Raw genomic sequence first — 27,120 nt, forward strand, 5'->3', positions numbered from 1 at the left:
AAAGAGTTTACAGTCATTTAGAGACAATACACTGACTAGGATGAAGGATACAGCATTCAAGCAAAGTAACAAAGGTCGTAAGAACCATGTCATGTTATTTCCATCTCTTTTTAAATTGTCCCAACTGATATGACTATAATTTACTCCTGCTGTATTGTTCAAAAGAAAAGAAGTGAGCCTCCAGGAAGGATTTAAATGAGGAGAGGGTACTGGCTTTGCAGACCAGTTCAAGAAGGGCATACTAAGTTGCCAGGGAGGAGTGGGGAGGAGAAGAAGCAAACAAATGGAGCCTTGAGGTTTGCAAAATTTGCAGAGGAGTAGCACAAAAAAAGATTCAGTAAATGAACAAGAAACGGTGAGTGATGCAGGGCCTTAAAGGATAAAATCAGAGTCCATGATGCAATAGGTTATGGGAGAGCCACTGGAGACATGAAAAGTCAAAAGAGGAAGTGGTGTGGCTGTATTTGGGATGGATAGGTAGTGGGTGTCATGGTTATCAAGAAAGTGAGAGGCTGCAAGAATCAAGACTGGAAATAATCAGGGCATGGGTGAGAGAACGTTATTGTGGAGGAGGACATGGCAAGACATGGACATATGTTGAGAACGAGATAAGAGTTGCAGATGGTGATCCCCAAGTTGTGAGGTGAAGGATGGTGGTATTGACCGACCGGGAAAGGAGGAAGAGTGGGAGAATTTTGTGTGAAAAGATAGAGCTTTTCTTCAATCATGTTACACTTTTAATTAATGGTGAAATATCTGGTAGAAGACATTGGAGAGAAATGGCAATGTGCAGTTTGGCAGAGATGGAAAGATCAGTGGTGGGCTGAGCTGAATTATCCGCATAGAGATGCGAGCTGAAACCATGGAAGTAGAAAGAATCACCCATGTCTGAGGTTTAAAGGTCATCCACAGTGAGATAAGGGAAGAGCAGTCACTGCTGGAAGAGCAGCCAGACTTAGGAAAACCAAAAAATTGTACCAAAAAAGCCAAGGGAGGAGTTTCCATGTTATCCAATGAAGTGTATTTTCGAGAACACTTGCATTGTAATGTAAATAATAAGCATGTGCATGATTTGTATGTAATTTTTCTAAATCCTAAACACTTAATTTTCTTTCAATTATCAGATGTAGACTGCATAACTATCAATTGTAGGGCTATGATATCTTATTTTAAACATATGTAATTCAACCTTACAAATTGCCATCTGACCAGCTGGGTTGATTTTATTTGTTTTTTTTTTTTTTTTTTTTTTTTTTTTTTTAATTTTTAAAGGAAAACAGACAAGTGATATAACATGGCTGTTATGCAAGGCTGTTGTAACAGACCTAGAAACTTGTTTTTGTATAGTACTAAGATATATTTTCTTATGTTATGTTTAGTTGTGTGTAGACTATACTTTGAAATTGGTTGTGTATCAGCACTTTCCATGGCATATAGTTTAGTAAAGACAGTTTAAAAAATGTCCTCACTTTAAGCAGCCCCAATTCAACAGGGCTATGAAGCGTGCACTTTCCTCGGATGAGTAGGCCCATTAAAATCAATGAAGTCCATATTTAAAGTTAAGTATGTGCTTAAACGTTTTGTGGAATGAGGGCTGAACTGTTGTATGTTTAGTATACATGTAATGGTTTGAATATGTGTTTGAAATTGTGCATAATAGATGTTGCCAAACCAACAAAAGCATGGCCTGAGTCCCTGGCTCTTTGTCAATTAATGACGTGCAGCCAAGTAAAGTACAGTGTTCTGGTATTGCATTACTTCATAGTGGTCACAGTGACATATTTTTCTTTCAATATGCTATTTAGTACATGCAGTCTACCTCAGTGGCTTTTGTGTTTCGGTCCTGGTGTCTTCCTACAATGCTGGGTGGATGCATTCTTTTCTTGAAATAGTAGCAAATGCTTATCTTCCAAATGATTCATTTATCCTGTCATAAAGTTTTCCCTTAACGTTAATTGCTCAATATATGCTGTCTCCCCCATGGAAGAACATTGTTTCATAAACAGCTTCCAGTATTTTGTCTGTGTAATTTTTTCTTTTGAAATACAAATGGTCTGGACTTGTGAGTTTATTATTAGACTACGTTCTGATGAATTGTTCATGTTAAAGTAATTGAGGCAGCAGCAACCACATGTGAATTTTGGCAGCTCTTTAGGGGAGATGGGATTTATGTTTTATCTCCATTTTTAGCATAGTATGGTCCATCCAGTACAGATGATGAAGAATAAATCAAATGAATGTCTCTTGTGTTTTCTTAATTGTTAGCTGCTTGGAAAATTGAGTCAGGTAAACTTGTAACCTTTTAAATATTATTCAGTCCACAGTTGCTCTATTATCTCTCATTTAAGTGCTTTAAATGCATGATGACTCAAACCAGCTGGCTCCACTGCGCATTTTTCATTGTCAAAGTTTAGAAATTTCCAGCTTAGTGGGGTATCCCAACAGGGCTGCATGGCTTTTTCTGTTTGTCTGGCAAAATTGTTCAGATCCTCATGCTCCCAAGATTGAATTACTCAAACTTCATTCATAGAAAAACAAACACTTTGTGTATGGTGAGTCATCACTTGCCAGCTCATCTAACATTCACTAACTGTAGCTGTTGTCCTCACAGCTCCTCATATTAGATGCACCAATTAGACACTGAATAGATTTGATTTTTTTTTAAGATGGCACCTCAAATGCTGTGAATTTGTCAAGACAACGTAATTAACAATTTGAGTGAGTGGTCACGTGATGCTGCAAATAGGTGGTGAAATAAAGTAATTAGCAGAAGAATTGTAATTTTAAAATTTTTGCTTATGCTTTCAATGCCAATTTCTAGTATAGTTAAATACTGCATTCGTCCGTGAAAATATATGTAAATGTAGATGAAGGTGGTGGATGGTTTTTGTTTTGGTTAGGGTTTTTTAATCCAATATGTTAAAACCTTTATTAACCCAGAAGAAAGGGAGTAGTGGGTTAAATGCATATGATCAAAACATATTATTTTGTTTGAAGACAACACACAGCTTAATTTTAGATGGATTTTTGATTATTAATTTCTAGCTTTGGCCAAGGTAGAGCTTGCTCTGACAGCTAGTTGGTACTACCACAAGTAATTTGAGGATCCGTAATCAAGGATTTTAAGAGCTTTGAATGTTGTTTGTAATGAAAGAACCATATTGCTTTACAAAGGAGCCTACTGTTTTAGCAAGAGAGTGACATTGGTGGTGTTGCTGACGATAGAAAACATTTCATGTTGGAGAGAAAGCTGCCAAAGAGGAGGCATCCTGGATAATATCAATTATATATTGGTTCTCTTGAGAGAGAGAATATTAATTAATTGAATAATAAAATATTATTAAACTACTTAAATTGTGTGTGTATATATGTGTAGAAAGAGTCTTACTTTTTAGACTAGAATCCACATCCGTAGCTTCTGCTTTTACTAATGCAGTCAGGTTTTAAATCAACTTGATCTGAAAGTTTCAAAAGGCTTCTGATATTTTGGCCTAATACATGGATTAAGGGGAAAGAAATATACTTTTAAGTAAGAGGGATTTTTGTTCTTTTTTTTTTTTTTTTTTGAACATATATAAGATTAGCAGACCCAAGGTAAGTAAGGTTCTCATCTGAAGGAAAACAACCAGTGAATTGCTTGAAGAAGCTTTCTGCTGGGTGAATTCAATAACCTCAGTACTCTTGTTATCAGTAATTGCCATCCAGAGCAAAGGTCACTGAAGCTGGATTTTGCCAATTTAATGCTATTTTTAACTATGTATTTTATGTGAAAATATATTTTGCATCAAAGTCCGGGTGTAGAAACTTGTATCTGTGATGAACAGAGGATATATTGCCCATGTGGAGTGCTGTGGATGAGGTAAGCTTAGTTGGCAGGATGGAGAGAGTTAAATGATCACATTTGGAAAAAGGCTGGAGGCAGAGGATATTAGAGTATATTGGGCAGCTTGTATGGGAAAGAAGGGATGAGTTTTGGAAACTTCTAATAAAACAATGGTGTCACTGTTTGAGCTATACCAAAGACATTTATTTGTAAGATGTTTATTACTTTGTCTCACACTGTTGCTAGTTGCTGACTCTAGTGACCGCAATCTCAACAAATGTTAAGAGCTGACTGGCTTATTTAACATTTTATATTGCCCAGAGCTCTGTTGTGCTTGGTGAGGTACAAAAACGATCCAAGAATGTTAACACTGAAATATAAGGTTAGAAAAAGTTGAGGGGTAAAAACTAACATTTGCTGGGAGATGCATACAGATGACCTGTGCAGCTGAGATAATTGGTTGTGCAGTAGAAAGCAGGAACAGGTGAGGCAGAATCTTGACCTCTTTGTTTCTAAATAATGAACTTTATAGTTTTACAAGCTTATTGTTCATGAAAGTACTAAAAGAGACTGTCTAGAGATCTGTTATCTCATTAATATTATTAATTTGCAGTCTGTGACTTGAAGCCATTATAATTTGAATGTGCTGTGACATCTTGTGCAATCTATGTGACATGCTTTTCTTACAATATGGTTCTGCAACAAAAATAGTTTTCCTCTCTTTTTAATATAGATTGGGGGGTGCTGCAGTCTTAATGTCTTTTCTGTGCGTGACAACAGATTATCTCGAATTCCCTCTGAGATTTCACAAGCCACTGAACTGCATGTCCTGGATGTAGCTGGAAACAGGTGAGAGAGATTTTATAGTGTCCTGTTACCATGCTGGTTTTGCTTCATATTCAGTCAAGACATGTAGATTTGATGTCTTAGAATGAAGCAGCAAAAAAAGCTTATACTCGAATTTCACAATACTTTGAAATTGGCAATATGTTCCTGCTCTCTGGCCAAATGTAATTCCAAACCCTGCCAATACGTATGTGTGTCAAAACTACCTTTGTGACAAATGCACATAAAAATATAGGATTCCAATCATGACTTTCAGGTTTTCTTCAGCCAGGAACAGAAAAGTCTCCTAACTTTTTTTCACTTCATGTACTTCTGACTTTAAAGTAAAACAAACAGATCTTGGCTTCAGGTGAAGTCTGGTGAATTGATGCATTAATGCCAGCTGATCCTTCTAAACGGGAATTTTGACAATCAGGTTAATCATATAAATGTTAAAACAACAGAAGTTATGCTTTTTTTATCAGCATAAAAACTGGGCTTACAGATCTCATGTCATGCAGTGGTGTTTTGGATTCATTTATTTGTTGTTTATATTGTTGCACAAGTAGAGGCCTGAACCAGGGCCCCATTGTGGTCAGCACTGTACACACACAATGAAAAGACATTCCCTGCTCCAAATTACATCTAAGCATAACGAGAAACAGCTGAGTAGAACAGGCCGGGCACAAGGTATAAAGTGAGATGGTTAGCCAGTTCGTTGAGTCATCTTTATTTTTACTTGAAATCAAACCATATGCAGGTGTGCAACTGGTTCGCTGCCCAATTGGGCAGGTTGATTTATTAAGTCTCTTAGAAACTGGCCTGAAATTTCAGACTTCCCATTTCTTTTTAAATTAGGCTGATACATCTTCCTCTGTCACTGACTTCCTTGAAGCTGAAGGCTTTGTGGTTGTCTGATAACCAGTCCCAACCTTTGCTGATGTTCCAGACTGACACAGACCCTGAAACAGGAGAGAAAATTTTAACATGTGTTTTACTTCCTCAAATGCCTTCTGAGCCCAGTTGCCAAGGTATGGTATGCTTTGAAAATCATTTCCACATACAGCAGAACTGTCATCTTAAAAATCTGTCTGGTATCTTCCCCCCAGCATTGTACAAAAAGCTTTAGTTTATCTTTAGTTTATTTAGCTTTTGTTTAAAAAAACATAACAAAAACCGTTAATATTTGGTAACGGATAACATTTTCGTTGTTCACCTTTAAAGAGCTTCTCTTCTGCCTTTCACTATTCACTGTCTCAAAAGATTTTAACTCCAGTGGGTAAGTTGATAAGTAAATTGATTTACCTCTCCTCTACATCAGTTATATAAGTGTGAATTTATTTAACGAAAATACAAAGTAAGCAAGCATAATTATCTTGTTACCCCCCAAATCCATGAGAGCTCGGTAGTGAAGCACATGTGTACAAAGTGGATATATGTTTTTCAAACTTGTGTATGTGGCTATGGAACAGAGTTGGAAGCTGAAGATTGAGTTTTGACTCGAAAAATCCAGGTGAGTTAATAGCAGATGTCATAAAAAATAGGCATTATCATCCCTAGCATGTCACCATTCTGTCAAAAAGGGGTCAACAGGCTTTCTCTCAAATGTAAATACTGTGCAGTAACTTTGTATTTCAGTGTTAAAAGAATAGGTGAGGGATTGGTGGGGTCAGTTAAATTGCGAACTCTTTTTCACTTTGTTCCCTCATGTGTAACTAGTCCCTTCGGGGCTCAGTTGAGTCTTTAGAACTTCTGTGGCAACCCAATATCTGAAGGGTCAGATATGCCCATAAAAGTAACAGCTATTTATTGGTACTCAGATACTGTGGTGATTGCTCAGTGTTGTCGGTTCTCACAATTTTATTGTGGTTCTCTATATTTGGTGTCTGTCTTAAAGGCCAACTCCAAGAGGCATGTGGATTACATGAGAATCTATTTAATTTAAAAACAAAAACCAAAAAAAACCCCTAACCCTTTAGTGCCCATAGTTGCAGAGACAAAGATTGAAAATCTGAATCCTAAAATCTCAAACCAGAAGGCAAATAAAAAGCATGAAGATTTTATTTGTTTGGCTTAAAAATCATGATTTTCAAAAAAAGCCATGTCATGATATTTGAGAACCTGGCTGATTTTTGAAAACTTGGGGGTGGCAAGAGTGGAACCTAGATAGCCTGGTTAGAGAAGGGGGTTTAGGCATGCTACTCTTGGGGGGCGGGGGGGAAAGTGTCACTGATAGGTAGTGTGATGGGGGAGGTGTCACTGATAGGTAGTGTGATAGGGTCGGACCAGATGGCTATAGGAGAGTAATAGAAGTGCATATTAGCCCCAGGCTAAGTAGGTCCCTTTTCCCTGGGTAAGGTAACAGGGAAGGTTCCAGAACAATCAGGAACCTTCTGGAGACAATTAAGACAGGCTGATTAGAACACCTGCAGCCAATCAAGAAGCTGCTAGAATCAATTAAGGCAGGCTAATCAGGGCACCTGGGTTTTAAAAAGGAGCTCACTTCAGTTTGTGGTGTGAGGAGCTGGGAGCAAGAGGCACTAGGAGCTGAGAGTGAGAACGCGGACTGTTGGAGGACTGAGGTGTACAAGCATTATCAGACACCAGGAGGAAGGTCCTATGGTGAGGCTAAAGAAGGTGTTGGGAGGAGGCCATGGGGAAGTAGCCCGGGGAGTTGTAGCTGTCTCACAGCTGTTCCAGGAGGCACTCTAGACAGCTGCATTCCACAGGGCCCTGGGCTGGAACCCAGAGTAGAGGGCGGGCCCGGGTTCCCCCCAAATCCTCCCAACTCCTGGTCAGACACAGGAGGAGTCGACCTGGACTGTGAATTCAGAAAAACAGCCAAGCTGAGGGCTGCTGTGAAGCTCCAAGGCGAGCAAATCCGCCAATAAGCGCAAGACCCACCAAGATAGAGCAGGAACTTTGTCACAGTAGGAAACTGGGTGGCACACAAGACCATAGTCCTGACGTAAACAAAATAAGTGTAGTGGGTCCAGCTTCTTGGATTACCAGCCACTGTCTCATCCACTTGTTTAACATGACATCATGTCAGCCAATGACAGAGAGTTGATAAATGTTGTATTGTTGCCTGTTGATTAGCTACAAACCTTTTGGCTCATTTCTTAGCCAGATTGTTAATCCAAAACTATAGTTTTAACCAAACACATACGCTCTACATATTCCTTCGTGATGAATGCTTGATAATGAAAAAACTGCTATCTTTCTCTTCTGTCAAAAATAAAATTGCTTGACTAAGTGAGTGGTCAGTAGAATTTTTGTATGGGATGATGAGTAGGTAATAATTAGGGCTTCTACTTTTCAGTTTTAGCTGATAACACCCCCAGTACAAAAAAAATGAATGTTTCACTGGAAAAATGCCAGAAATGGTTACTTGTACTTAAGGGCTTGTCTATATGGAATACTAATGCAGACAAGGGTGTGATGTCTAAAATTCACTAACATGTTGCACATTAACTGGCCTGTATAGAGGTGGTGGTGTGCACTAAAGGTTCCCCAGTGCATTTTAATGTTGTGCTGTTTGAAACAGTACTAAGTTAAAGTGCACTAGGTAACGTTACCAAGAGGTTACTTGTTACAGTAGGATACATTGTAACAAGTAATGTAATTAGTAATGTATATTATATACGAAGAGCCCCAAAACCCACCCAATTTTTGGACATCTACATAAAAGTTAAAAATTACTAAAAACAAACCCTGCAAAATGAAATTAATTAAACCCCAAAGTCCTCATAATATATGTTAACGTGTTCTTTCTTGAGAAGGTTCAGCTTTGTTTGTTTCCATTATAACAGATAACCTGCCCCGATGTGGTGCATTTGAGAGCTTGGTAACTGAAATGTCAGATGAAACCTGGAATGAGCGTGCAGTAAACAGAATCAGTTCAATCCGCTTTTTAGACGATGAAAAAGATGAAGAGGATAATGAAATGGTACGTTTCTCAAACATACGCTATTACACATGTAGTGACTAAAATGCAAAAGAGTAAAAAGTGTTTGGGCTGTCTACATCTTGCCTTAAACATTCCAAGTTTCTAACAGTAGTAGCAGACTTTCTACGTTTATAGCAGAGCTGTTAAACATTGGTTTTATAGTGGTTTAAAAAGGCTTTTTAAATTTGGTATTGTTTATCTGCTTAAATCAAATACAACTTTCAGTTCTGCTAAAACAAGACTCTCTTACTGTGAAAATTTTAGTCTGTTTTTTCTTTATTTTTTTAGGATGGTTCCTTCCAGTTTTCCAAAAGCAGGATAGGAGTAGGGTCTTCTTCTGCTCTGTGGAAGGTGTAAGCCTTGGACTCTATGTCCTTTAGGCAGTAACTTTGAGTTATTACACTCCGACATGCGTCCACATTGAGTTTTCTACCCCCACTATCATGTTTGTCTTTTCCCCCATTTTCATTACCCCTCCTTCATCTCATGACCATATGTATTGATACCAACATAGTGTCCATAATCAGGTGGCATGTGGCACATTGCTGCATGCTGTTTCCAACTCAAATGAAGAAGGGCTATTGGGAGCATCTGTCACTGTACTTATGAGACCTCCATTAAATGGTCATTTCATACTCCCTGGAAATAAAAAATTTGAGGTGGTCTTTGAAATAAAGCATTCTTTTGTAATGGCTTTGCTTCACTAACAGCAACTACTTGTAAATATTGAGACTTTTAGCGCCAAAAGAACTTTCCGCAGACTTCTAAATGTCTCCCAAAACTTGCTGATAGTACCAATTTTGCGTGCACATTTTCAGAGGCATGCTGATGTCTTCGCCTTCAGCCTAATTTGAAGTGAGCCTGCATCAAAACACAAATCTGAAAATCCCCATGTTTGGAGATTTTTTTAGATCTGTACTCTCTCAAGAACATCTTAATTATAACACTCCAGACATGCTAGCAGTATTCTAGGCTTTATTCTGAAGAGTGACTTTGAAACAGACAGTATTTTTAACAATCACTTGCATATCAAATATGCTCATTTTACAAGTATACAGATATGTTTTTCCTTACTACCTGCTCTGTAAACTGAACTAGCGATCTGACAAGCTAGGGTCCGTCCTTTTCAGAACCAGGAGTAAAGGGTTTAGCAGATCAGATTAGTCCCTCTGACATCTGTGCCAGCTGTGATTGCCTCGTATTGGTTTCCACAGGGGTAGCTGATGGAAACTTAGTAAGCAACTTTTGTGAATACACAAGGGGGAATATAATCTAGTTTACTTTTCTTCAGTTGTGTCATTTGTGCAGGGCTAACTGGAGTAAAAAGTAGTAAAACTAAATTTGGTCACTGAAGGCAGCATATGTGACTGGGGCAGCACACAGCAGAACTGCGTTTTGAATAAGGTGTCACTTTTCATAACTGAACCATATAAAGTTGTGAAATAAGAATCTTTAACTAAACTCTAAAACTTTTACCTCTTCTTATTGAACCACTTGTAATGAACTCGGAACAGCAGGCACTTTGAAACACTATTAAAAATTCAAGTGCAGGACATTACTTGGGGATTTACAGACTGCCCTGAAGCAGTCCACTTTTGATATTGGAAAAAAAATATGTATGTAAATCATTTTGTGATCTAATCAAAAAAGTGTTTTATTCAGCTAGTCGTTAATTCCCAACGTATGCTACTGTAATAATGTAAATAGTACACAAAACACTTATTTTTAAAAATTATATCCATATGCACCTGCACACACACTCATGCTGTTATACTTAATGTGGTATAGATTTTTTAAAAAGAAAATTAAAAGCTAATTCACTGGTTATTCAAATTATGCAAGTAAATCATCTTTCCATTTAGCTTTTGTCAACTTTCCTTGCACATATTCCAATATAAGGACATATCCTTCTCTAGCAGATGGTACAGAATTACTGAAAATAAACTGTTGTTATGTTCCCTCTCTTTCCCTCCAAGTTCATAGTGTCTATTTGGCAAAACATAATCTAATCCATGTCTTGATGATGGAAGGAGAGTAGAACATCACACAAACATTTACTTGACCATATAGAGAGACATCACAGAGAGGTGTTGTGGGATTTTTTCAAAAGCATCTGTTTTGTTTGGTTAATGGAATTAATTCCTAAATCACTTCGGCGGTTTTGAAAATCCCATATAGTTTTTTCATGACACCCCCCCCCCCACACACACACACACACACAACTGGGAACTTCTTTTGATGTGGATTTCAAATTAACAGGGCAGATTAGGAAAATTATGTGCCCAGAGTCTGTCCCCCCCCCCCCCCCCCGCCAAAAGACCTCTTTCACTGACTTCATCAACAAGCAGCTATGAAATTAACATATCTTGAAATTAACATTATGATTTTTAAAAATCATGTTATAGCTAATATTTGGTATTAAATGCTAAAACCTTGAAAGTGTGTGTGGTTCAAAAAGACAAAAGCAAAACCGTTTACTCCACTGTTTGTTTTTAGAGAACACTTCTAAGGCGAGCCACTCCACATCCTGGAGAGTTAAAGAACATGAAAAAGACAGTGGAGAATTTACGGAATGATATGAATGCTGCTAAAGGACTGGATTCAAACAAAAACGAGGTCACTAATGCCATTGACAGAGTGACCACTTCTGTGTAGAGTTACATCTCCAGGTTTTACCTCCTGTGTCTTCCCCTGCTGTTGAAATGTTCCTGTCGTCTTCTGGGACGTCATTCAGACCCCTTTGTTTTTAACCAGAACCTGATTCATCATCTCCTTGTATGTGGAAGGTGCTGATCACTGGAAGAAAGTGCCTTATCTCAGCCAGGCATTGAACCAATAATCTACAAATCAATATTGTACTTTTAATAGTTTAGTTTGTTTTTAATAAATAGAGTACACTACTGTATAGGTAGTGCCATATTTTTGTCTTACATGTGGGGAAATATGATTTTTCCTAAGTGCTGGGGTATCTTCTTCCCAGTTGCTAGATATGCTGGTGAGAAATGTAGTTTTATGTGGAAAATGGATACATTTTTACTCTTTGGCAGCTCAGATGGTGTAAATTTTAAAATTTTGTATAGGAGTTTCATAACAAAATGGTGTATTTCATTTTTAAAAAGAAATTTATCTTAATCGGTACATATTTTAGTATTTGTGGAAGAGAACGTGAGTTTCATGGACAGTTGTATTCATTTGTTGTTTGTACTGCCCACTTGTGCCTTAATGTGTCTTGTACGTCAGACCAGTCTTAAAAGAAAACAGAAGCCTTGGGCAGAGCAAGGTTAAAACAATTGTGCCTGTTTGGAAGTGTTCATTTCAAGCAGTAATTAACCTTTGGGGTATTACAAAAAAAAAAGGAAAACTGATGTTTATATCACAGGATTCAAATTTGTGAAGCACAACTGTTTATTTTATTGTATGCTGAGTTGAGATTAAATGACCAGACTGCTACTGTTTATTACACAATGCACTCACACTTTAACTTAATCATAAGGAAACCTCTTGTTTTGGATGCAACGATGGATTGCAGTCAATAGAAACTCATGCTCCCACTTTTAAAGTTGAATGTGCCATTTGTAAAATAAACAGAACAAAATGCACACTAGACTTTCAGAAGCACAGTATGAAACTAGTTTTATGTATGACACAAGAAGAGTGATATTCTTTTAAAGTGCTTTGCAGGTTTTATATCTACATATAAAACCACAATAAAATAAAAATCTGAAAGCCTCAGTAGCTTTTTATTGTATCATTAAAATTGCTATGATAAATATTCGAATTGACTTTATTTGTACATTTTATTGTGCTACATCTTAAATAAGTGAACACTGGCTTTATTAAGTTAAGTAAACTCTGTTAAACTGAATGTAATGCTGTGGAAAGTACCAGATTTAACATATGTTGGAGAAAGTAGTCTCTCAAATGCAGTGCAAATACAACACGAACAGTTGCATTGTAAGGTTTCTCATGTTGCCACTCTCAATGTTCCTGGACTGTGGCATACATATCAGACCAATTCAGTCTCCATATATATTAAATTCTTGGCACTTCTGCTGAGACTTGAAACAATGGTGTCAGTTTTGATTGTATCTATGTTGTGTGTCTGTGTCCTCTAGGAACTGGACCAAGACTGCTAACTTATCCCATGTAGACAACTGAATAGCCTTTAGGTTCAGAACACAGGTTTAATGTACCTAATGCGTTCAGATGCAAGTCGATAACTGAAATGAACAGACTTAAATTGGATCAAAATAAACCTGTTACTTTCTCAGCACATAATCATTTGGAACTAAACCTTCTTGTAAACGTTTGAATGTTTGACAGGAAGACCTGAGAAACTTACAGCGAGGAAATTCTTTGTCCAGTTTGTATTGTTAGCAAGAATATTTTGAAGGCCAAAGAAACTGGCTACTGTAAACTTCAATTCTTCTTCGAGTGCTTGTTCATGTCCTTTCCACATTAGGTGAGCCCGCGTCGCGTGCATGAGTGTCGGAAACTTTTCCCCTTAGCAGGCCCTGCCGGGAGTGGTGCCACTGCGCTGTGCATATATACCCCTGCCGCCCGACCCCCTCCAGTTCTTTCTTGCTGTCCGTGGCAGCGTTGGAACAACCTCTCTCTCGGATGAGAGCAATCCCTTAGCCTTTCTCATAGATAGCTGTTATCAGTTAGCATACCTTTGTTCTGGACTGATTAGGTGCTTGAAGGCTTCCAGCACCCGCCCCAGGCCCACAGGTTGAAGGCTTGTGCCACATGCCGCAAGCCTATGCCAGTTAGTGACCCCCACGGCTCGTGTCTACGTTGCCAGGGGGAAGAACATCAAACTGAGTAGTGTAAGATTTGCAAGGTGTTCAAGCCAAGAACAAAGAAAGAAAGAGACTCTTGTTTAAAGCAGTTGTTGATGGAAGCCGCATTGCAGCCACCAGGCCCGGAGCGCCTGATGCTGGCTCCGGCTTCCTCGGTGCGTAGTGTCCCGGAGCCATCGGGAAACCTGGCACCGGCTAAATACCGAAATCTGTTGGCCCCAGAGAGCCAGACTAGGCCCCAGCACCACTCATCCTCCATGGCGCAGCCAAAAGGAAGGCGCGGACGTTCCCCGCATAGAAGCACCAATAAGAGTGGGAAGGCCACTGTACCGGTGCTGGCACCTGTGGCTTCAGCACCATAAGTCCCACCGAGCCCAGGCCTAAGTGAGCTCAGTGCGGATGATGGGCTCGAGGATTTAATGGATCAGCCCTCCACGCCTCGTACCTTTGAGTCGGCAAAGGACCTCATTGAGCTGTCGGCAACCCCCTCCCGTATAGGGAGAATCCTCCGGCACCCATGCCACGGGTGCCGTTGAGGGGTAAGCTGGCAATGGTGTGCCGTTAGAGGACACCGTCCCGGCATCGCTCCCGGAGTTGGTCCCAGTCGAGCTCTGCGTCTGCGGATTCCCATTACCCACGGCTCAGAATATGTCGCGTTACCAGAAGTGGGTCGGCACGAGGAAGTAACGGAAGAGTCATGACGCTCTCCAGCACCGATTAGAGACTGGCACTGGGAGGAGTTGAGACGGCCCTCGCCGGAGGACTCCCGCAGACGCCGATCCTGGTCCCAAGAACACCGGTGCCGGTCCCGGGGATATCGGTACCTGTCTCACTCCCGTTCCGTTAGGAGCCATTCATTGACCTCCCGCCAGCACAGATCATTGGCACCACAGTGGCCTTTGCAGTCAGCTTCGCTGCAGTCCGGCGCTGACTCCAGCCATTACTGTTACTCATACCGTGCTCCGGACAGCAAGGACCCTCAGATGGGGTGGTACCCCCAATGGGGGCCACCAGGTCATTGGCCCTTCTGGCCTCCTTGGGCCTATCAACAGTGCCAAGGGGCCCCATCCAGGGCGAGCTACTCATTGCAGCGGTCCCATTCCCTGCACTGATGCCCAACTACTGAAGCTACAGTATCCAGGCCTCCAGCATCCCCCCAGGATAAACCGGAGAGACCAGCACCAACTCCGGTGTCGCCTCGAGGTCTCCCAGCCTGAGCCAGAGGCCCCTCCCATAGGAGAAGGGGAGCAGGACCACCAGCCAGAGCGGGCTGAGCAGCTGCTAACCTCGTCATCCCCGGATAAGGTGGTGGCAGGAACAGCGGTGTCTGGCCCTCCACCCATAGACCACAGAGCCCGCCAGGAGTTACTGCGTAGGGTCACCCAGAACTTGGGGTTGCAGGCTGAGGAGACGGTTGAGCAGGAGGACCCCATGGTGGACATTTTGAGCCCCGAAGGTCCATCTAGAATAGTGCTCCCGCTCATTAAGACCATCCAATTGAATTATAAGACTATATGGCAGACCCCGGCCTGCAGCGCTCCAACGGCCAAAGGTGTGGAGCGCAAGTACTTTGCCCTGTCAAAGGGCTACGAATTCTTGTTCAGCCACCCAAGTCCATGCTCCCTGGTGGTCTCGGCGGTGAACGAAAGGGAGCGTCCTGGTCAACAAGCCCCGGCACCTAAGGCCAAGGAGGCAAAACGCCTGGACCTTTTTGGTAGAAAGGTGTACTCGTCAGGGGGCCTTCAGTTGAGGATTGCTAACCAGCAGGCCATCCTCAACAGGCATAACTTTAACTCCTGGGCAGCGGTGGGGAAGTTTAAGGACAACCTCCCGCAAGGTTCCCAACAGGAGTTTACGGCCCTGGTGTACGAGGGCAAGGCAGTAGCTAAGACCTCTCTCCAGGCCTCCCTGGATTCAGCAGACACGGTGGCCAGAACAATCGCATCAGGGGTGGTCCTGAGGCGCTCTGCGTGGCTGCAGGAGTCAGGCCTGCCACCTGAGGTCCAGAGTACGCTTCAGGACCTCCCCTTTGAAGGGTCTGGGCTCTTTTCGGACCAGACATTCGTGCGGCTGCATAGCCCCAGGGACTCAAGGGCTACACTTAAGTCACTGGGTATGCACACCCTGGTGACACAGAGGAAGCCCTTTAAGCTGCAGCCTCCGCCTCAGTGCCAGTACCAGCCTCGTCACAGGCATGAACCTTACTGTAGGTGATAACAGGGATAACAGGCGATGGCGCAATAATAACAACAATAATGCTCCGGGTCAGAACCATGGTCAGCACAAATCCCAGCCGGGCACTAAGCCAGGCTTTTGAAGGTGCGCTCAAGGACAGCATACCAAACCAGTCACCAGATCTGTCCCCTTGTTTCCTGAACTGCCTGGCCCATTTCTCCTGAGCATGGTCCAGCATTACATCAGACCGTTGCGTCTTATACATGGTACAGAACAGGTACTCGCTGCAATTCTCTTCCTTCTCTCCCTCCCACCCCCCTTCCCCATCCCTCTTCAGGGACCCCTCTCACGTGCATCTCCTAGAGAGCAAGGTTCGCTCGCTGCTGGAGGCGTGGGTGGTAGAGGGTGGGACAGGTTTCTACTTCCGGTACTTCCTCATTCCCAAGGCCAAAGGGGGCCTTCATCCCATTTTAGACCTGCGCAGGCTCAACAAGTTCCTGGTCAAGGTCCGGTTCCGCATGGTCTCTCTGGGTACCATCATCCCTTCCCCGGATCTGGGAGGCTGGTACGCTGCCCTCGACATGAAGGACGCATACTTTCATCTCGCCATCCACCCAGCACATCGGCGGTTCCTGCGCTTCACGGTGGGCCAAGAACATTACCAGTTTGCGATTCTCCTGTTCGGTCTAGCTGTGGCCCCACTGTTGTTCACAAAATGCATGGCGGTGGTGGTGGCCTTCTTACGGAGGCAGGGGATCCGGGTTTACCCGTACCTCGATGACTGGCTCCTGGGGGATCGAGCTGAAGCCGAAGTGCGGGGCCACGTGGAGGTGTCCCTGAGATTGTTCCGTGAGCTAGGGCTCCTGGTCAATGTCCCCAAGTTCACTCTCATGCCCATGCAGAAAGTGGAATTCATAGGGGCGGTCCTGGACGTGGTGTAGGCCAGGGCAAGCACTCCAGTGTCCTGATTCTGGGCTATCCAGCAAGTGGTGGCCTCCTTGCACCAGTTTCCAATGGCAACGGCCAGGTGCTGCCTGCGGCTGCTGGGCCACATGGCAGCATGCACGCACGTGGTCAGGCATGCCAGACTGAGACTCACTCACAGGCATGGCTCGCTCGGGTGTACTGCCCAGGCAGGGACCCCCTGGACTTGGTAGTGACAGCCCCAAGAGACGTGCTGGACTCCCTGCTGTGGTGGCAGTCCCAGCCTGTGGTTTGCGAAGGCATCCCCTTTGCCTCCCCACAACCGGACCTGACGCTGGTGACGGACGCGTCAGACCACAGTTGGGGGGCTCACTTGGGGGACCTCAGGACTTGTGGTCCGGAGCAGAGCAGTCGCTCCATATCAATGTGAAGGAGCTCAGGGTAGTTCGTCTAGCCTGCCAGACCTTTCACGCCACTCTGAGTGGTCACAGCGTGACAGTTCTGACAGACAACACTACTGCCATGTCCTATATAAACAAGCAGGGTGTGGTCCGTTCCTCGCTGCTCTGTCACGAGGCTCTCCTCCTCTGGGACTTTTGTATAGCCCACGCCATTCACCTCTAGGCGTCGTATCTCCCATGGCTGTGAAACGAGCTGGCGGACTACCTCAGCAGGTCATATCGCATGCACGAGTGGACGCTCAGAGCAGACGTCATGCTTTCGCTCTTCCGCAGGTGGGGGTTTCCTCGGGTAGACCTGTTTGCCACCAGGGCCAACGCCCAGTGCCCGCACTTCTGCTAGTTCCAGGGCCACGGCCCAGGCTCAGTCACAGACGCACTTGCAATCCCGGGGGGGGAGGGGGCTTGATGTATGCTTTTCCTCTGCTCCCCTGGGTACACAAGGTCCTGCTCAAGGTACACAGGGACAGGGCAGTGGTGGTCCTCATCGCCCTGGTGTGGCCCCTCCATCACTGGTACACAAAGCTCCTAAAGCTGTCGGTGGAGGCCCCGGTAATCCTGCCCCTACACCGGGACCTCATCACGGAGGATGGCCCGCGGCTTCTCCACCCCAACCTGCAATCACTACACTTGACAGCATGGAAGCTCTGTGGCTAAATGCCTTGGAGAGCTAGTGCTCCCTTGCTGTGCAGCAGATTCTGCTTGGCAGTAGGAAGCCCTCTACCAGGGCTACTTATGTGGCCAAGTGGAAAAGGTTCTCGCATTGGTGTGAGCCCTGACAGGTGCGGCCGTGCCAGACCCCGGTGCAAGCCATCCTCGAGTACCTCTTGCACCTCAAGCAGCAGGGGCTGGCCCCGTCCTCACTCAGAGTGCACCTGGTGGCCATCTCCGCCTTCCATCCAGGGTTTTCGGGTGGCTCGGTGTTTTCCCACCCAGTGGTGGGATGGTTCCTTAAAGGATTGGAGAGGATGTTTCCGTACTCATGCCCCGCAGTCCCTCCTTGGAACTTTAACTTGGTCCTCTCTAAGCTCGTGGGACCCCCGTTCGAGCCCCTCACTACCTGCTCCCTCCTCCACTTTTCCTGGAAGGTGGCATTTCTGGTGGCCATTACCTCGGCCAGAAGGGTGTCTGAGCTGAGGGCTCTCACCTCTGAGCCACCATATACAGTGTTTCACAAGGATAAGGTGCAGTTCTGACTGCACCCCAAGTTTCTCCCTAAGGTGGTCTTGCAATTCCATTTGGGCCAGGACATTTGTCTGCTGGTGTTTTTTCCAGAACCCCATACGGACCCGAGTCACCGCAGCCTACACACCCTGGATGTCCGTCGAGCGCTGGCATTCTATTTGGAACGCACCAAGCCCTTTCCTAAATCCGCGCAGCTGTTCGTGGCCATAGCCGAGAGGATGAAAGGCCTCCCGGTGTTGACGCAGCAGATCTCGTCTTGGATTATAAGCTGCATCCGGGCGTGCTATGAGCTCGCAGGTGTTCCGGCCCCGGCGGTCACGGCCCACTCGACCAGGGCGCAAGCAACTTCCACGGCTTTCCTGGCATAGGTCCCGATCCAGGAGATCTGCAGAGCAGCCACCTGGTCCTCGGAGCACACCTTCATGACCCACTGCGCAGTCAACCAGCAGGCCAGAGTGGACACGGCAGTTGGCAGAGCGGTTCTCCAATCAGTTGTTCCGTGACTCCTACCCTCCTCTAGAGGTAAGCTTGTGATTCACCTAAGGTGGAATGGACATGAACAAGCACTTAAAGAAGAAAAAACAGTTACTTACCTTCTCGTAACTGTTGTTCTTTGAGATGTATTGTTCACGTCCATTCCACCACCCACCCTCCTACCCCTCTGTTGGAGTCGCCGGCAAGAAGGAACTGGAGGGGGACGGGTGGCAGGGGTATATATGTACGGCGCAGTGGCGCCACTCAGGGGCCCCGCCGGCCCGACGGGAGCTGCTAAGGGAAAAAGTTTCCAAAGCTCATGCACGCGACGCGAGCACACCTAATGTGGAATGGATGTGAAGAACAACAGTTACGAGAAGGTTTGTAACAGTTTTTTTTTTCCTTTAGCAGGCACAGAAAGGGGAGTGGGGGTGGCAGGCAGAAACAATAATAGAACTTCTTCAAGTAGATGCAGCTATGTATTCTACTTAGGTGTGTGCACATCCAGTGGACTGGGGCCAGAGAACTTTGCCCAGCAGTACCTTTAGGAGAGGTGCTCACAGCCCTAGCCCTTCCCCAAGCCATACAAGGGCAGCACTGCTCTGACCCTCTCCGTCCCTGCTTTCAGCCCATGGCTACAGTCAGAACTCTGCTTTTGGTCTCAGTTTCTGATAATTTTTTTTTTCTTGTATATACTAGTTAGTACATTAGGTTAAGTTTAGTATGGTATTAGAGTAGTTGGCTGTCCTGTGTAGTGCCCTCACCAGGGTTCCAGCATTGTCCATTGTGTGGGGGGGCCATCCCCAACAATGATTCTCACACAAGGTGCTTGTGTCTCAGTGAAAGACACATTAAAGAGTTGTGCTCCATCTGCAAGTCATTCAGAGAGGACTCAGGTGGTAAGACACTTGCAGCTGAAGCAGCACCTGCTGGAGCAGGCCATGAGGATGGAGGCCCTTGTGTGATTGGCAGTCGCCTTCAAGTGATGTCACTCTGCGCTTTGGCTCAGCCATTTCCCCAAAGAGGTAGGGGTCATTCTCCCTCTGCTGGTACAACGAGGAAGAGGTGCCATAAAACAAATAAGGACCACTCAGGGAGACTCCACCGCATTTTCTAAGAGGAGTGCTGACGGGCACCATACTCTGTCTGGCACACAGGATGGAGCAGTCCATCCAGCTGCTCCCCAAAACCACTCCCAAGATAGGGTAAGAGCCTGTACCATCAACTCTGGTTCTGGCCATGAGGTGTCTGTTGAGTCCAATACCAATGACATTGGCACCAGCGCTGACTACCTCCACTCTGATGACATACTAGGCAGCATGGGCACTTACTGCATCAAACCTGTTTTGCCTCTCAGTCTTGGACTCTACACTGATTCAGGAGTTCTCTGGTGCCATGGCTTCTACTGTCTCTTCCTATGTTGTGCCATTGTCACCTTCTGGTTGCATCACAGAGCTTTGGGTTCGTCAGCACCACAGCTCGCACCGCCCGGGCCTCAGACAGTAGAGTAGATGCTGATGCAGGGTCCGGCACCAAAGGTCCCATTGATGCTGGTGCATCCTTTGGCACCATGGTTGTCTTGGCAGCATATCCTTTTGAGTTAAGTACTGTCCTTAGCCTTGGTACTGGCACCTCTCCCAGAATCAGATGGGAGCGTGTTTCATTTGGTACCACAGGTGCCAATCCCCCCATTCCTCTTCAGCACTGATGCTACCCCATATTGGACATCAGAAATGTCTGCCCATTTGTTTGCTCCATTGGGGCTGGTTCCCTCATTGTCCCCAGAGAATCTCCAAGACTCCTCCAGAACAGATAGGCACAAGAGAGAACCTTTGGCTCACCATCGGTACCGAGATTTGACATCTGTCCCACAGTTGAGGCAGGAGCTCTTGGCCTGGTGCCTGCTGGCCACCAATGCCTTATCTGTATGCCCAGTGGCCTTCTTGGAATCTTTGGGATGCTCCTTGGTCTATGAGGTCCTACTCCTTGCCTCGCTCCAGAATGAGATCGCTGATGGTGGCTCCTGCTCCCAAACCATGTCAGCTGCAAGTGACTGCTGAGCCCTTTCACCCTGGACCTCTGGGGCTCTTCCCACTGTGGTGCAAGAATAGGATCCATCATTCGTGCACCAAACCATCTCCTCATCCTACCTGGACAACTCTACTGTGCCAGAATCATCTTCTTCCTCTGTGCCAGAAGACTTTAAGCCATATTCAGACCTCCAGAGATGTATGGCTTGGGTATCCAGGAGGATTCCTGCAGGAGAATTACTCATAAACTGTTGAATATTCTCAAATTATTAGCTCCAGGGAGAGTAACCCTCTCAATAAATGAGGCTCCTTTTGAAGTCTGCAAAGGCCTTCTGGAATTATCCAGCTTCGTTGTCTCCTGTGGTATTTGGAGAAGCGGTACTTTTTTCCACATGAAGGGTTTTGAGGGTTTCTACTCCCACCTGGCCCCTAACTCTTTGGTGGTAACTGCAGCAAATGGCAGGGCACAACAGAGAAGGTATAAGTCCATGCCTAAGGATGAAGAGCCCAAAAGGATGGACTTGATGGAGAGGAATATTTATATCTCCTGTTCCCTGCAAATGCACATCACAGACTAGTAGGCATTGCTCTCTAAATATGACTTTGTCAATTGGGTGGCCATGTCTAAGATCATGGATAAGTTACTAGAACCTTCCATAGAAGAGTTTAATGTCTCAGCCAGAATTATGGTATTGGCTGTGACCATGAGGAGGACCTCATGGCTGCAGGATTTGGTCATTGCACCCAGTGTGCAGCAGACCATTGGGGGATTTAAAGTTTGATGCCTGGGTTTTGTTTTTAGAGAAAACTGACAAAATTTTGCACTCTTTTTTTTAAAAGACTCCCAAGCTACTTTGTTCTTTTGGAGCCTATACTCTAGCCATGGAGAGATGCCATGATAGCGGTCAGCAACAGCAGCAATACCATCTGCAGATTTTTTTCTGGACAGTCCTACCTTCCTGTAAGGCAGCTGGACTATTCCTGAAAGGGCCACAGATCCCAGAGGAGCAGGTCTTCTGGTTCTGAGCTTAACCAGCCAGCTCTCCATGCCCCCCTTCTCCTCCACCCCCCACATCCAGTGAGTGCCCATTTTGACTTGTGTGTCCAGGACTGAGCCACGGGTGGCCTCTCCTCCATCCCCTCTGTTCAGGGACTTGTTGGCTTGTTTTTATGGTGTTTGGGACTTGATTACCATGGACAACTGGATCCTAAGCACTGTCATATCAGATTGTGCCAGATAGTTTCTCTCCATCCTTCCTCCCCACCCCATCCGTCTTCAGGGACCTGTCTCACATGAAACTGCTCCTTCAGCAGGTTCAGTCTCTACTGGCTCTGAAGTCTGGCAAGGAGGTTCCCTTGCAGCACCGGGGGCAGGTTCTAAGCATTGGTATGTCCTGGTCTGCAGCACCAAGGAAGGGATGAGAGCTGTCCTGGACCACCACAATTTCAACATGTATGGCTAACCTAACAACTATCCTCCCAACCTTAATCATGACTAGCTTTCTGCCCTCAACCTGCAGGACACTTATTTTCTTGTAGTAATCTTTCCAAGCCATAGGAGGTTCCTCGGGTTTGTCATAGATGGCCGGCACTACCAGTTTACCATGCTGACTTTCAGCATGTCTTTTGGTCCCCAGGTTTTTACCAAATGCCATGACTGTGGTAACATCATACCTCAGGAAAAGGGGAATTCATATCTTCCTGTATTGGGACGATTGGTTACTGAGATGCAAGTCCAGAGAGGAAGTCCTCTGGCATGTCCATTTCACATTATTACTCAGTCGTTCAAGTCTCATCCTAAACGACAAGAAGTCAACACTGGTTCCAGCTCCAAGAATCAAGTCCATTGGGGCCCTGAGAGCATTTGAGAGCATTTCTACTGACCAAGAAATTCCAGGAAATTTGCCATCTATATCTGGAGTTTCACTCTCAATTCTCAACCACAGTCCAAGTATCTCTGAGATTGCTAGGGCATATAGCTGCATGCACAAGCTGGTCCAAGATACCAGGCTGCACCTACATTCTCTTCAGATGTGGCTGAAGTTGGTCTATCATCTCAGTTCTCATCCTTTTGGACAGACTGGTCCAACTTCCTCCTCCAATCCTGGACTGGACAGGTTGGGGAGTGCATCTGGGGGTCACTGAAAGTTCAAGGCCTATGGTCTGAACTGGAAGCGTCTCTGTATATCAATGTCCTGGAGCCTCCTGCCATCTATGCTGCCTGTCGGCCCCTCTGAGATCACATCAGAGACTAGGCAGTGCACATCCTTACAGACAATATTGTGGTGATGTATTTACGTGAACAGACTGGAGAGCATGCTCCAGCATGCTGTGTCAGGAGGTGATCAGGCTCTGGCAGTTTTTTGCATTGGGGAAGGTGCACGGTCAATCACTTATCTTGGATCCAGAATCACCTGGCAGATCACCTCAACATATATTTCTCCCTGAATCACAAAAGGTTGCTAAAGCCCAGTCTCCTGCAGTTCATTTTTGCAATTTGGGGCATCCCAACAATCAACTTGTTCATCACAAGAGACAACAAGAAACGTCAGCTGTTTTGCTTCCAAAGGGGGTCTCAGTTTGGTCTCCTTTTCACTTGAGCTGGGAATCAGCACTCCTGTATGTATTTGCTCCAAATTCCAATCATCCTGTAGGACGTTCTCAAGCTGAAATTGGACTGTGTCAAGCTCATTCTCATTGTCCCAGCCACGCTGGAGCAATGTTGGTTCTCCAACCTCCTCGCATTATTGGTTCAGCCTCTCATATCCCTTCCTCCTTATCCTGATCGCCTGACTCCAGTATCTTGGTGTGTTCAGTTCCCTGCATCTTACAGCATAGATGCTGCATAGTTAAATGATGAGGAGGAGCAATTTTGGAGGTGGTCCAGCAAGCCTTGCTCAATAGAAGAAAGCCCTCCACAGGAGCAACCTATTTTGGCCAAGTGGAAGCAGTTCTCAATATGGTCATTAGCCTGGCAAGTTCGTCCAGAACATCTTGGAGTATGCGTTACATGTTCAGTCGTCTGGTCTTACACGTAGTTCATTGAGAGCTCACCTGTTGGCATTTTCAGCCTTTCATCTGCCCATCCATTGGAAGTTGGTGTTGTCAAGAACCTCACTGCCATGGGGTTTGAAAAGAGTCACTCGTCTCCACCTGCCAGTGAAAGAGACAATTCATTTGCGTGACCGTAATGCTGTCCTAGTGGCTCCTATAGGGCCTCTGAGGCTCTGACAACTTCTTTCTCCCTTCTGTGTTAGAAAACTGCCTTTCTTGTGGCGATAACGTGTGCAAGGAGGATGGGTGAGTTGTAGGCTTTGATAGTGGAACCCCCTATATGCAATTTTCTAAAGACACAAAGCAATCCTGCATCCGCACCATAAGTTTTTATCCAAAGTGGTTTCCCATTTGCACGCGAACCAAGTGCCACATTCAACCCCAGAGGAACAATGTCTTCACACATTGGATGTCTGACGATGTTTAGCTTTTTATCTAGGTATGACCAAACTTTTCCGCTCTCATTTTCTTTGTTTTATATGCAAACCAAATGAAGGGTTAAGGAGTCTCTTCACAGATGATCTCCAGGTGTATAACTTCCTGTTTCATGCATACAGCATGTAAAGTAGCCCAGGCTACGTCTCCTCAAAGGGCGTTGGCTCATTCTAACAGAGCCCGGGGAATGTTGACGGCGTTTGAGTGACATTCCTATATTGGACGCTTGCAGGGTTGCCACTTGGTCCTCAGTGCATATTTTTACAAGTCACTATGCTGCATCTAGATTAGATGCAAACTTTGGGAGTGAGTCCTGCTGTCCTTGTTGAAACAGACGTTACGCCACCTCCTGCCAGGACTGCTTGTGAGTCACCTAAGTAGACTGACTAGACTACACACCTGCATCTACCTGAAGAAGAGAAAACTGTTACCTGTTTTTCAAGATGTGATGCACCCACCCTCCATCCCCACTGTATCAGTGTCTAGACTTCTGACGTTCGGTGTGAAAGGACTGAGGGGGTCGGGGCAATGCAGCACTTATGAGATCGGGGAGGGATTCATGAGCACCGTTCCTATGCATCCTGCTAGGCAAAGTTGTCTGGCTCCAGTTCACTGGGTGCAAACACGCTGAAATAGAATCGTATCTTCATCACATTTCAAAGAGCAACTTTGAGGTAGGTACTTACTTACAGGTAGGTAACCATTTTTTATGAATATTATTAAATGTTTGTAATAATTATAATTACTTTGCATGCATTTTAAATCACTAAAACATCAGTAAAAGGTTTGAGTAGGGTATGCTTTCTTGCATTTTCCCACTGAGTGGTGAGTTGCAATACTGGTTTGTTCAAATGCTCCAAGTCAGGCTTATACAAAATCAATATTACAGACTCAAAATGTTGGGTATATCAGGTTAACACTTACTGTAACTTTCCTTTTCCTTCAGAATTTAACATGAACTCTGTATAATTTGTCCAGTTCCAATATAAAGTACATAGGTAATGCATTTCATAGTCTGATCTGGTCCCAAGTAGTCCAGGTTTGACCCGCAAAGCATGTTTATTTGCATGGTCTGCTGCAGAGAATGGGGTTTGATAGGGATTAGGTTTACATGGAGTAAGGACATTCTGTTTTGCTGGAGGCAGAGTTTTGCTTGTCATGGGTATGTTGCTATTTAATTTTATTTGTTAGTTTGTGGCAGGGTTGGCTATAACCTTTGAATAGGGTGCCTTTTTATTGTTTTGATAATCCAAATATTACAAAAGATCTGAAACTATGGTAGACTGTATAGCTAGAGTCCAGATAAACCTCAGCAAATCTGTTCTAGGATAAACCTTTTGCACTGGAGGAAAGCAAAAATGGTAACTAGTGACATCATAGTGTCCTGTGATGACTGTACCATCCTCTGCTGGCAATTGATTAAAAAACATTCTTTCGTCTCTAGACTCTGGATGAGTAATCACAGAAGATTAGGGTTGGAAGAGACCTCAGGAGGTCATTTAGTCCAACCCCAATTAAATCATCCCAGCCAGGGCTTTTTCAAGCCAGGCCTTAAAAACCTCCAAGGATGGAGATTCCACCACCTCCCTAGGTAACCTTTCCAGTGCTTTACCACCCTCCTAGTGAAATAGTTTTTCCTAATATCCAACCTAGATCTCCCACACTGCAACTTGAGACCATAGCTCCTTGTTCTGTCATCTGCCACCACTGAGAAGAGCCGAGCTCCATCCTCTTTGGAACCCCCCTTCAGGTAGTTGAAGGCTGCTGTCAAATCCCCCCTCACTCTTCTCTTCTGCAGACTCAGTAAGCCCAGTTCCCTCAGCCTGTCCTCGTAAGTCATGTGCCCCAGCCCCCTAATAATTTAGTTGCCTCCACTGGACTCTTTCCAATTTGTCCACCTCCTTTCTGTAGTGGGGGGGCGGGGGCCCAAAACTGGACATAAAACTCCAGATGTGGCCTCACCAGTGCCAAATAAAGAGGAATAATCACCTCCCTCAATCTGCTGGCAATGCTCCTACTAATGTAGCTCAATATGCCATTAGCCTCCTTGGCAACAAGGGCACACTGACTCATATCCATCTTCTCGTCTACTGTAATCCACAGATCCTTTTTGGCAGAACTGTTGTTTAGCCAGTAGGTCCCCAGCCTGTAGCAGTGCATGGGATTCTTCTGTCCTAAGTACAGGACTCTGCATTTGTCCTTGTTAAGCCTCATCAGATTTCTTTTGGCCCAATCCTCCAATTTGTCTAGGTCACTCTGGACCCTATCCCTACCCTCCAGTATATCTACCTCTTCCCCCCTCCCCCAGCTTAGTGTCATCCGCAAACTTGCTGAGGGTGCAATCCATCTCCTCATCCAGATCATTAACGAAGCTGAACAAAACCGGCCCCAGGACCAACCCCTGGGCACGCCGCTTGATACCGGCTGCCAACGAGACATTGAGCCCTACCCGTTGAACCCAATGATCTAACCAGCTTTCTATCCACCTTTTATAGTTCATTCATCCAATCCATACCTTTTTAACATGCTGGCAAGAATACTGTGGGAGACCGTATCAAAAACTTTGCTAAAGTCAAGTTATATTATGTCCACCGCTTTCCCCATATCCACAGAGACAGTTATTTCATCATAGAAGGCAATCAGGTTGGTCAGGCATGACTTGCCCTTGATGAATCCATGTTGACCGTTCTTGATCACCTTCGTCTCCTCCAAGTGCTTCAAAATGGATTCCTTGAGGACCTGCTCCATGATTTTTCCAGGGGTGAGGCTGAGGTGAGGCTGACTGGTCTGTAGTTCCCTGGATTCTCCTTCTTCACTTTTTTAAAGATGGGCACTCTATTTGCCTTTTTGCAATCGTCCGGGACCTCCCCCGATTGCCACAAGTTTTCAAAGATAATGGCCAATGGCTCTGCAATCACATCAGCCAACTCCCTCAGCACCCTCGGATGCACTGCATCCAGCCCCATGGACTTGTGCATGTCCAGCT

The 27,120-nt window shown here is 44.9% G+C and overlaps 1 protein-coding gene across 3 annotated transcripts in view; it reads left to right on the plus strand.

Moving 5' to 3' along the window:
• Nucleotides 1-27,120, plus strand: part of LRRC1 (leucine rich repeat containing 1) — a 168,828-nt gene that overhangs the window by 102,212 nt on the left and 39,496 nt on the right. For 2 of the 3 annotated variants that reach the window (XM_074947835.1, XM_074947836.1), the window contains exons 11-13: nt 4,557-4,672; nt 5,507-5,679; nt 8,461-8,597. In XM_074947835.1, the coding sequence (XP_074803936.1) occupies nt 4,557-4,672; nt 5,507-5,679; nt 8,461-8,597 (426 nt within the window). Of the gene's footprint in view, nt 1-4,556; nt 4,673-5,506; nt 5,680-8,460; nt 8,598-11,093; nt 12,349-27,120 lie in introns of those variants that run through there. The other variant, XM_074947837.1, reaches the window with a different exon arrangement.

This window comes from Natator depressus, chromosome 3 (assembly GCF_965152275.1).
Source record: "Natator depressus isolate rNatDep1 chromosome 3, rNatDep2.hap1, whole genome shotgun sequence".
Classification (NCBI taxonomy): Eukaryota; Metazoa; Chordata; order Testudines; family Cheloniidae; genus Natator; species Natator depressus.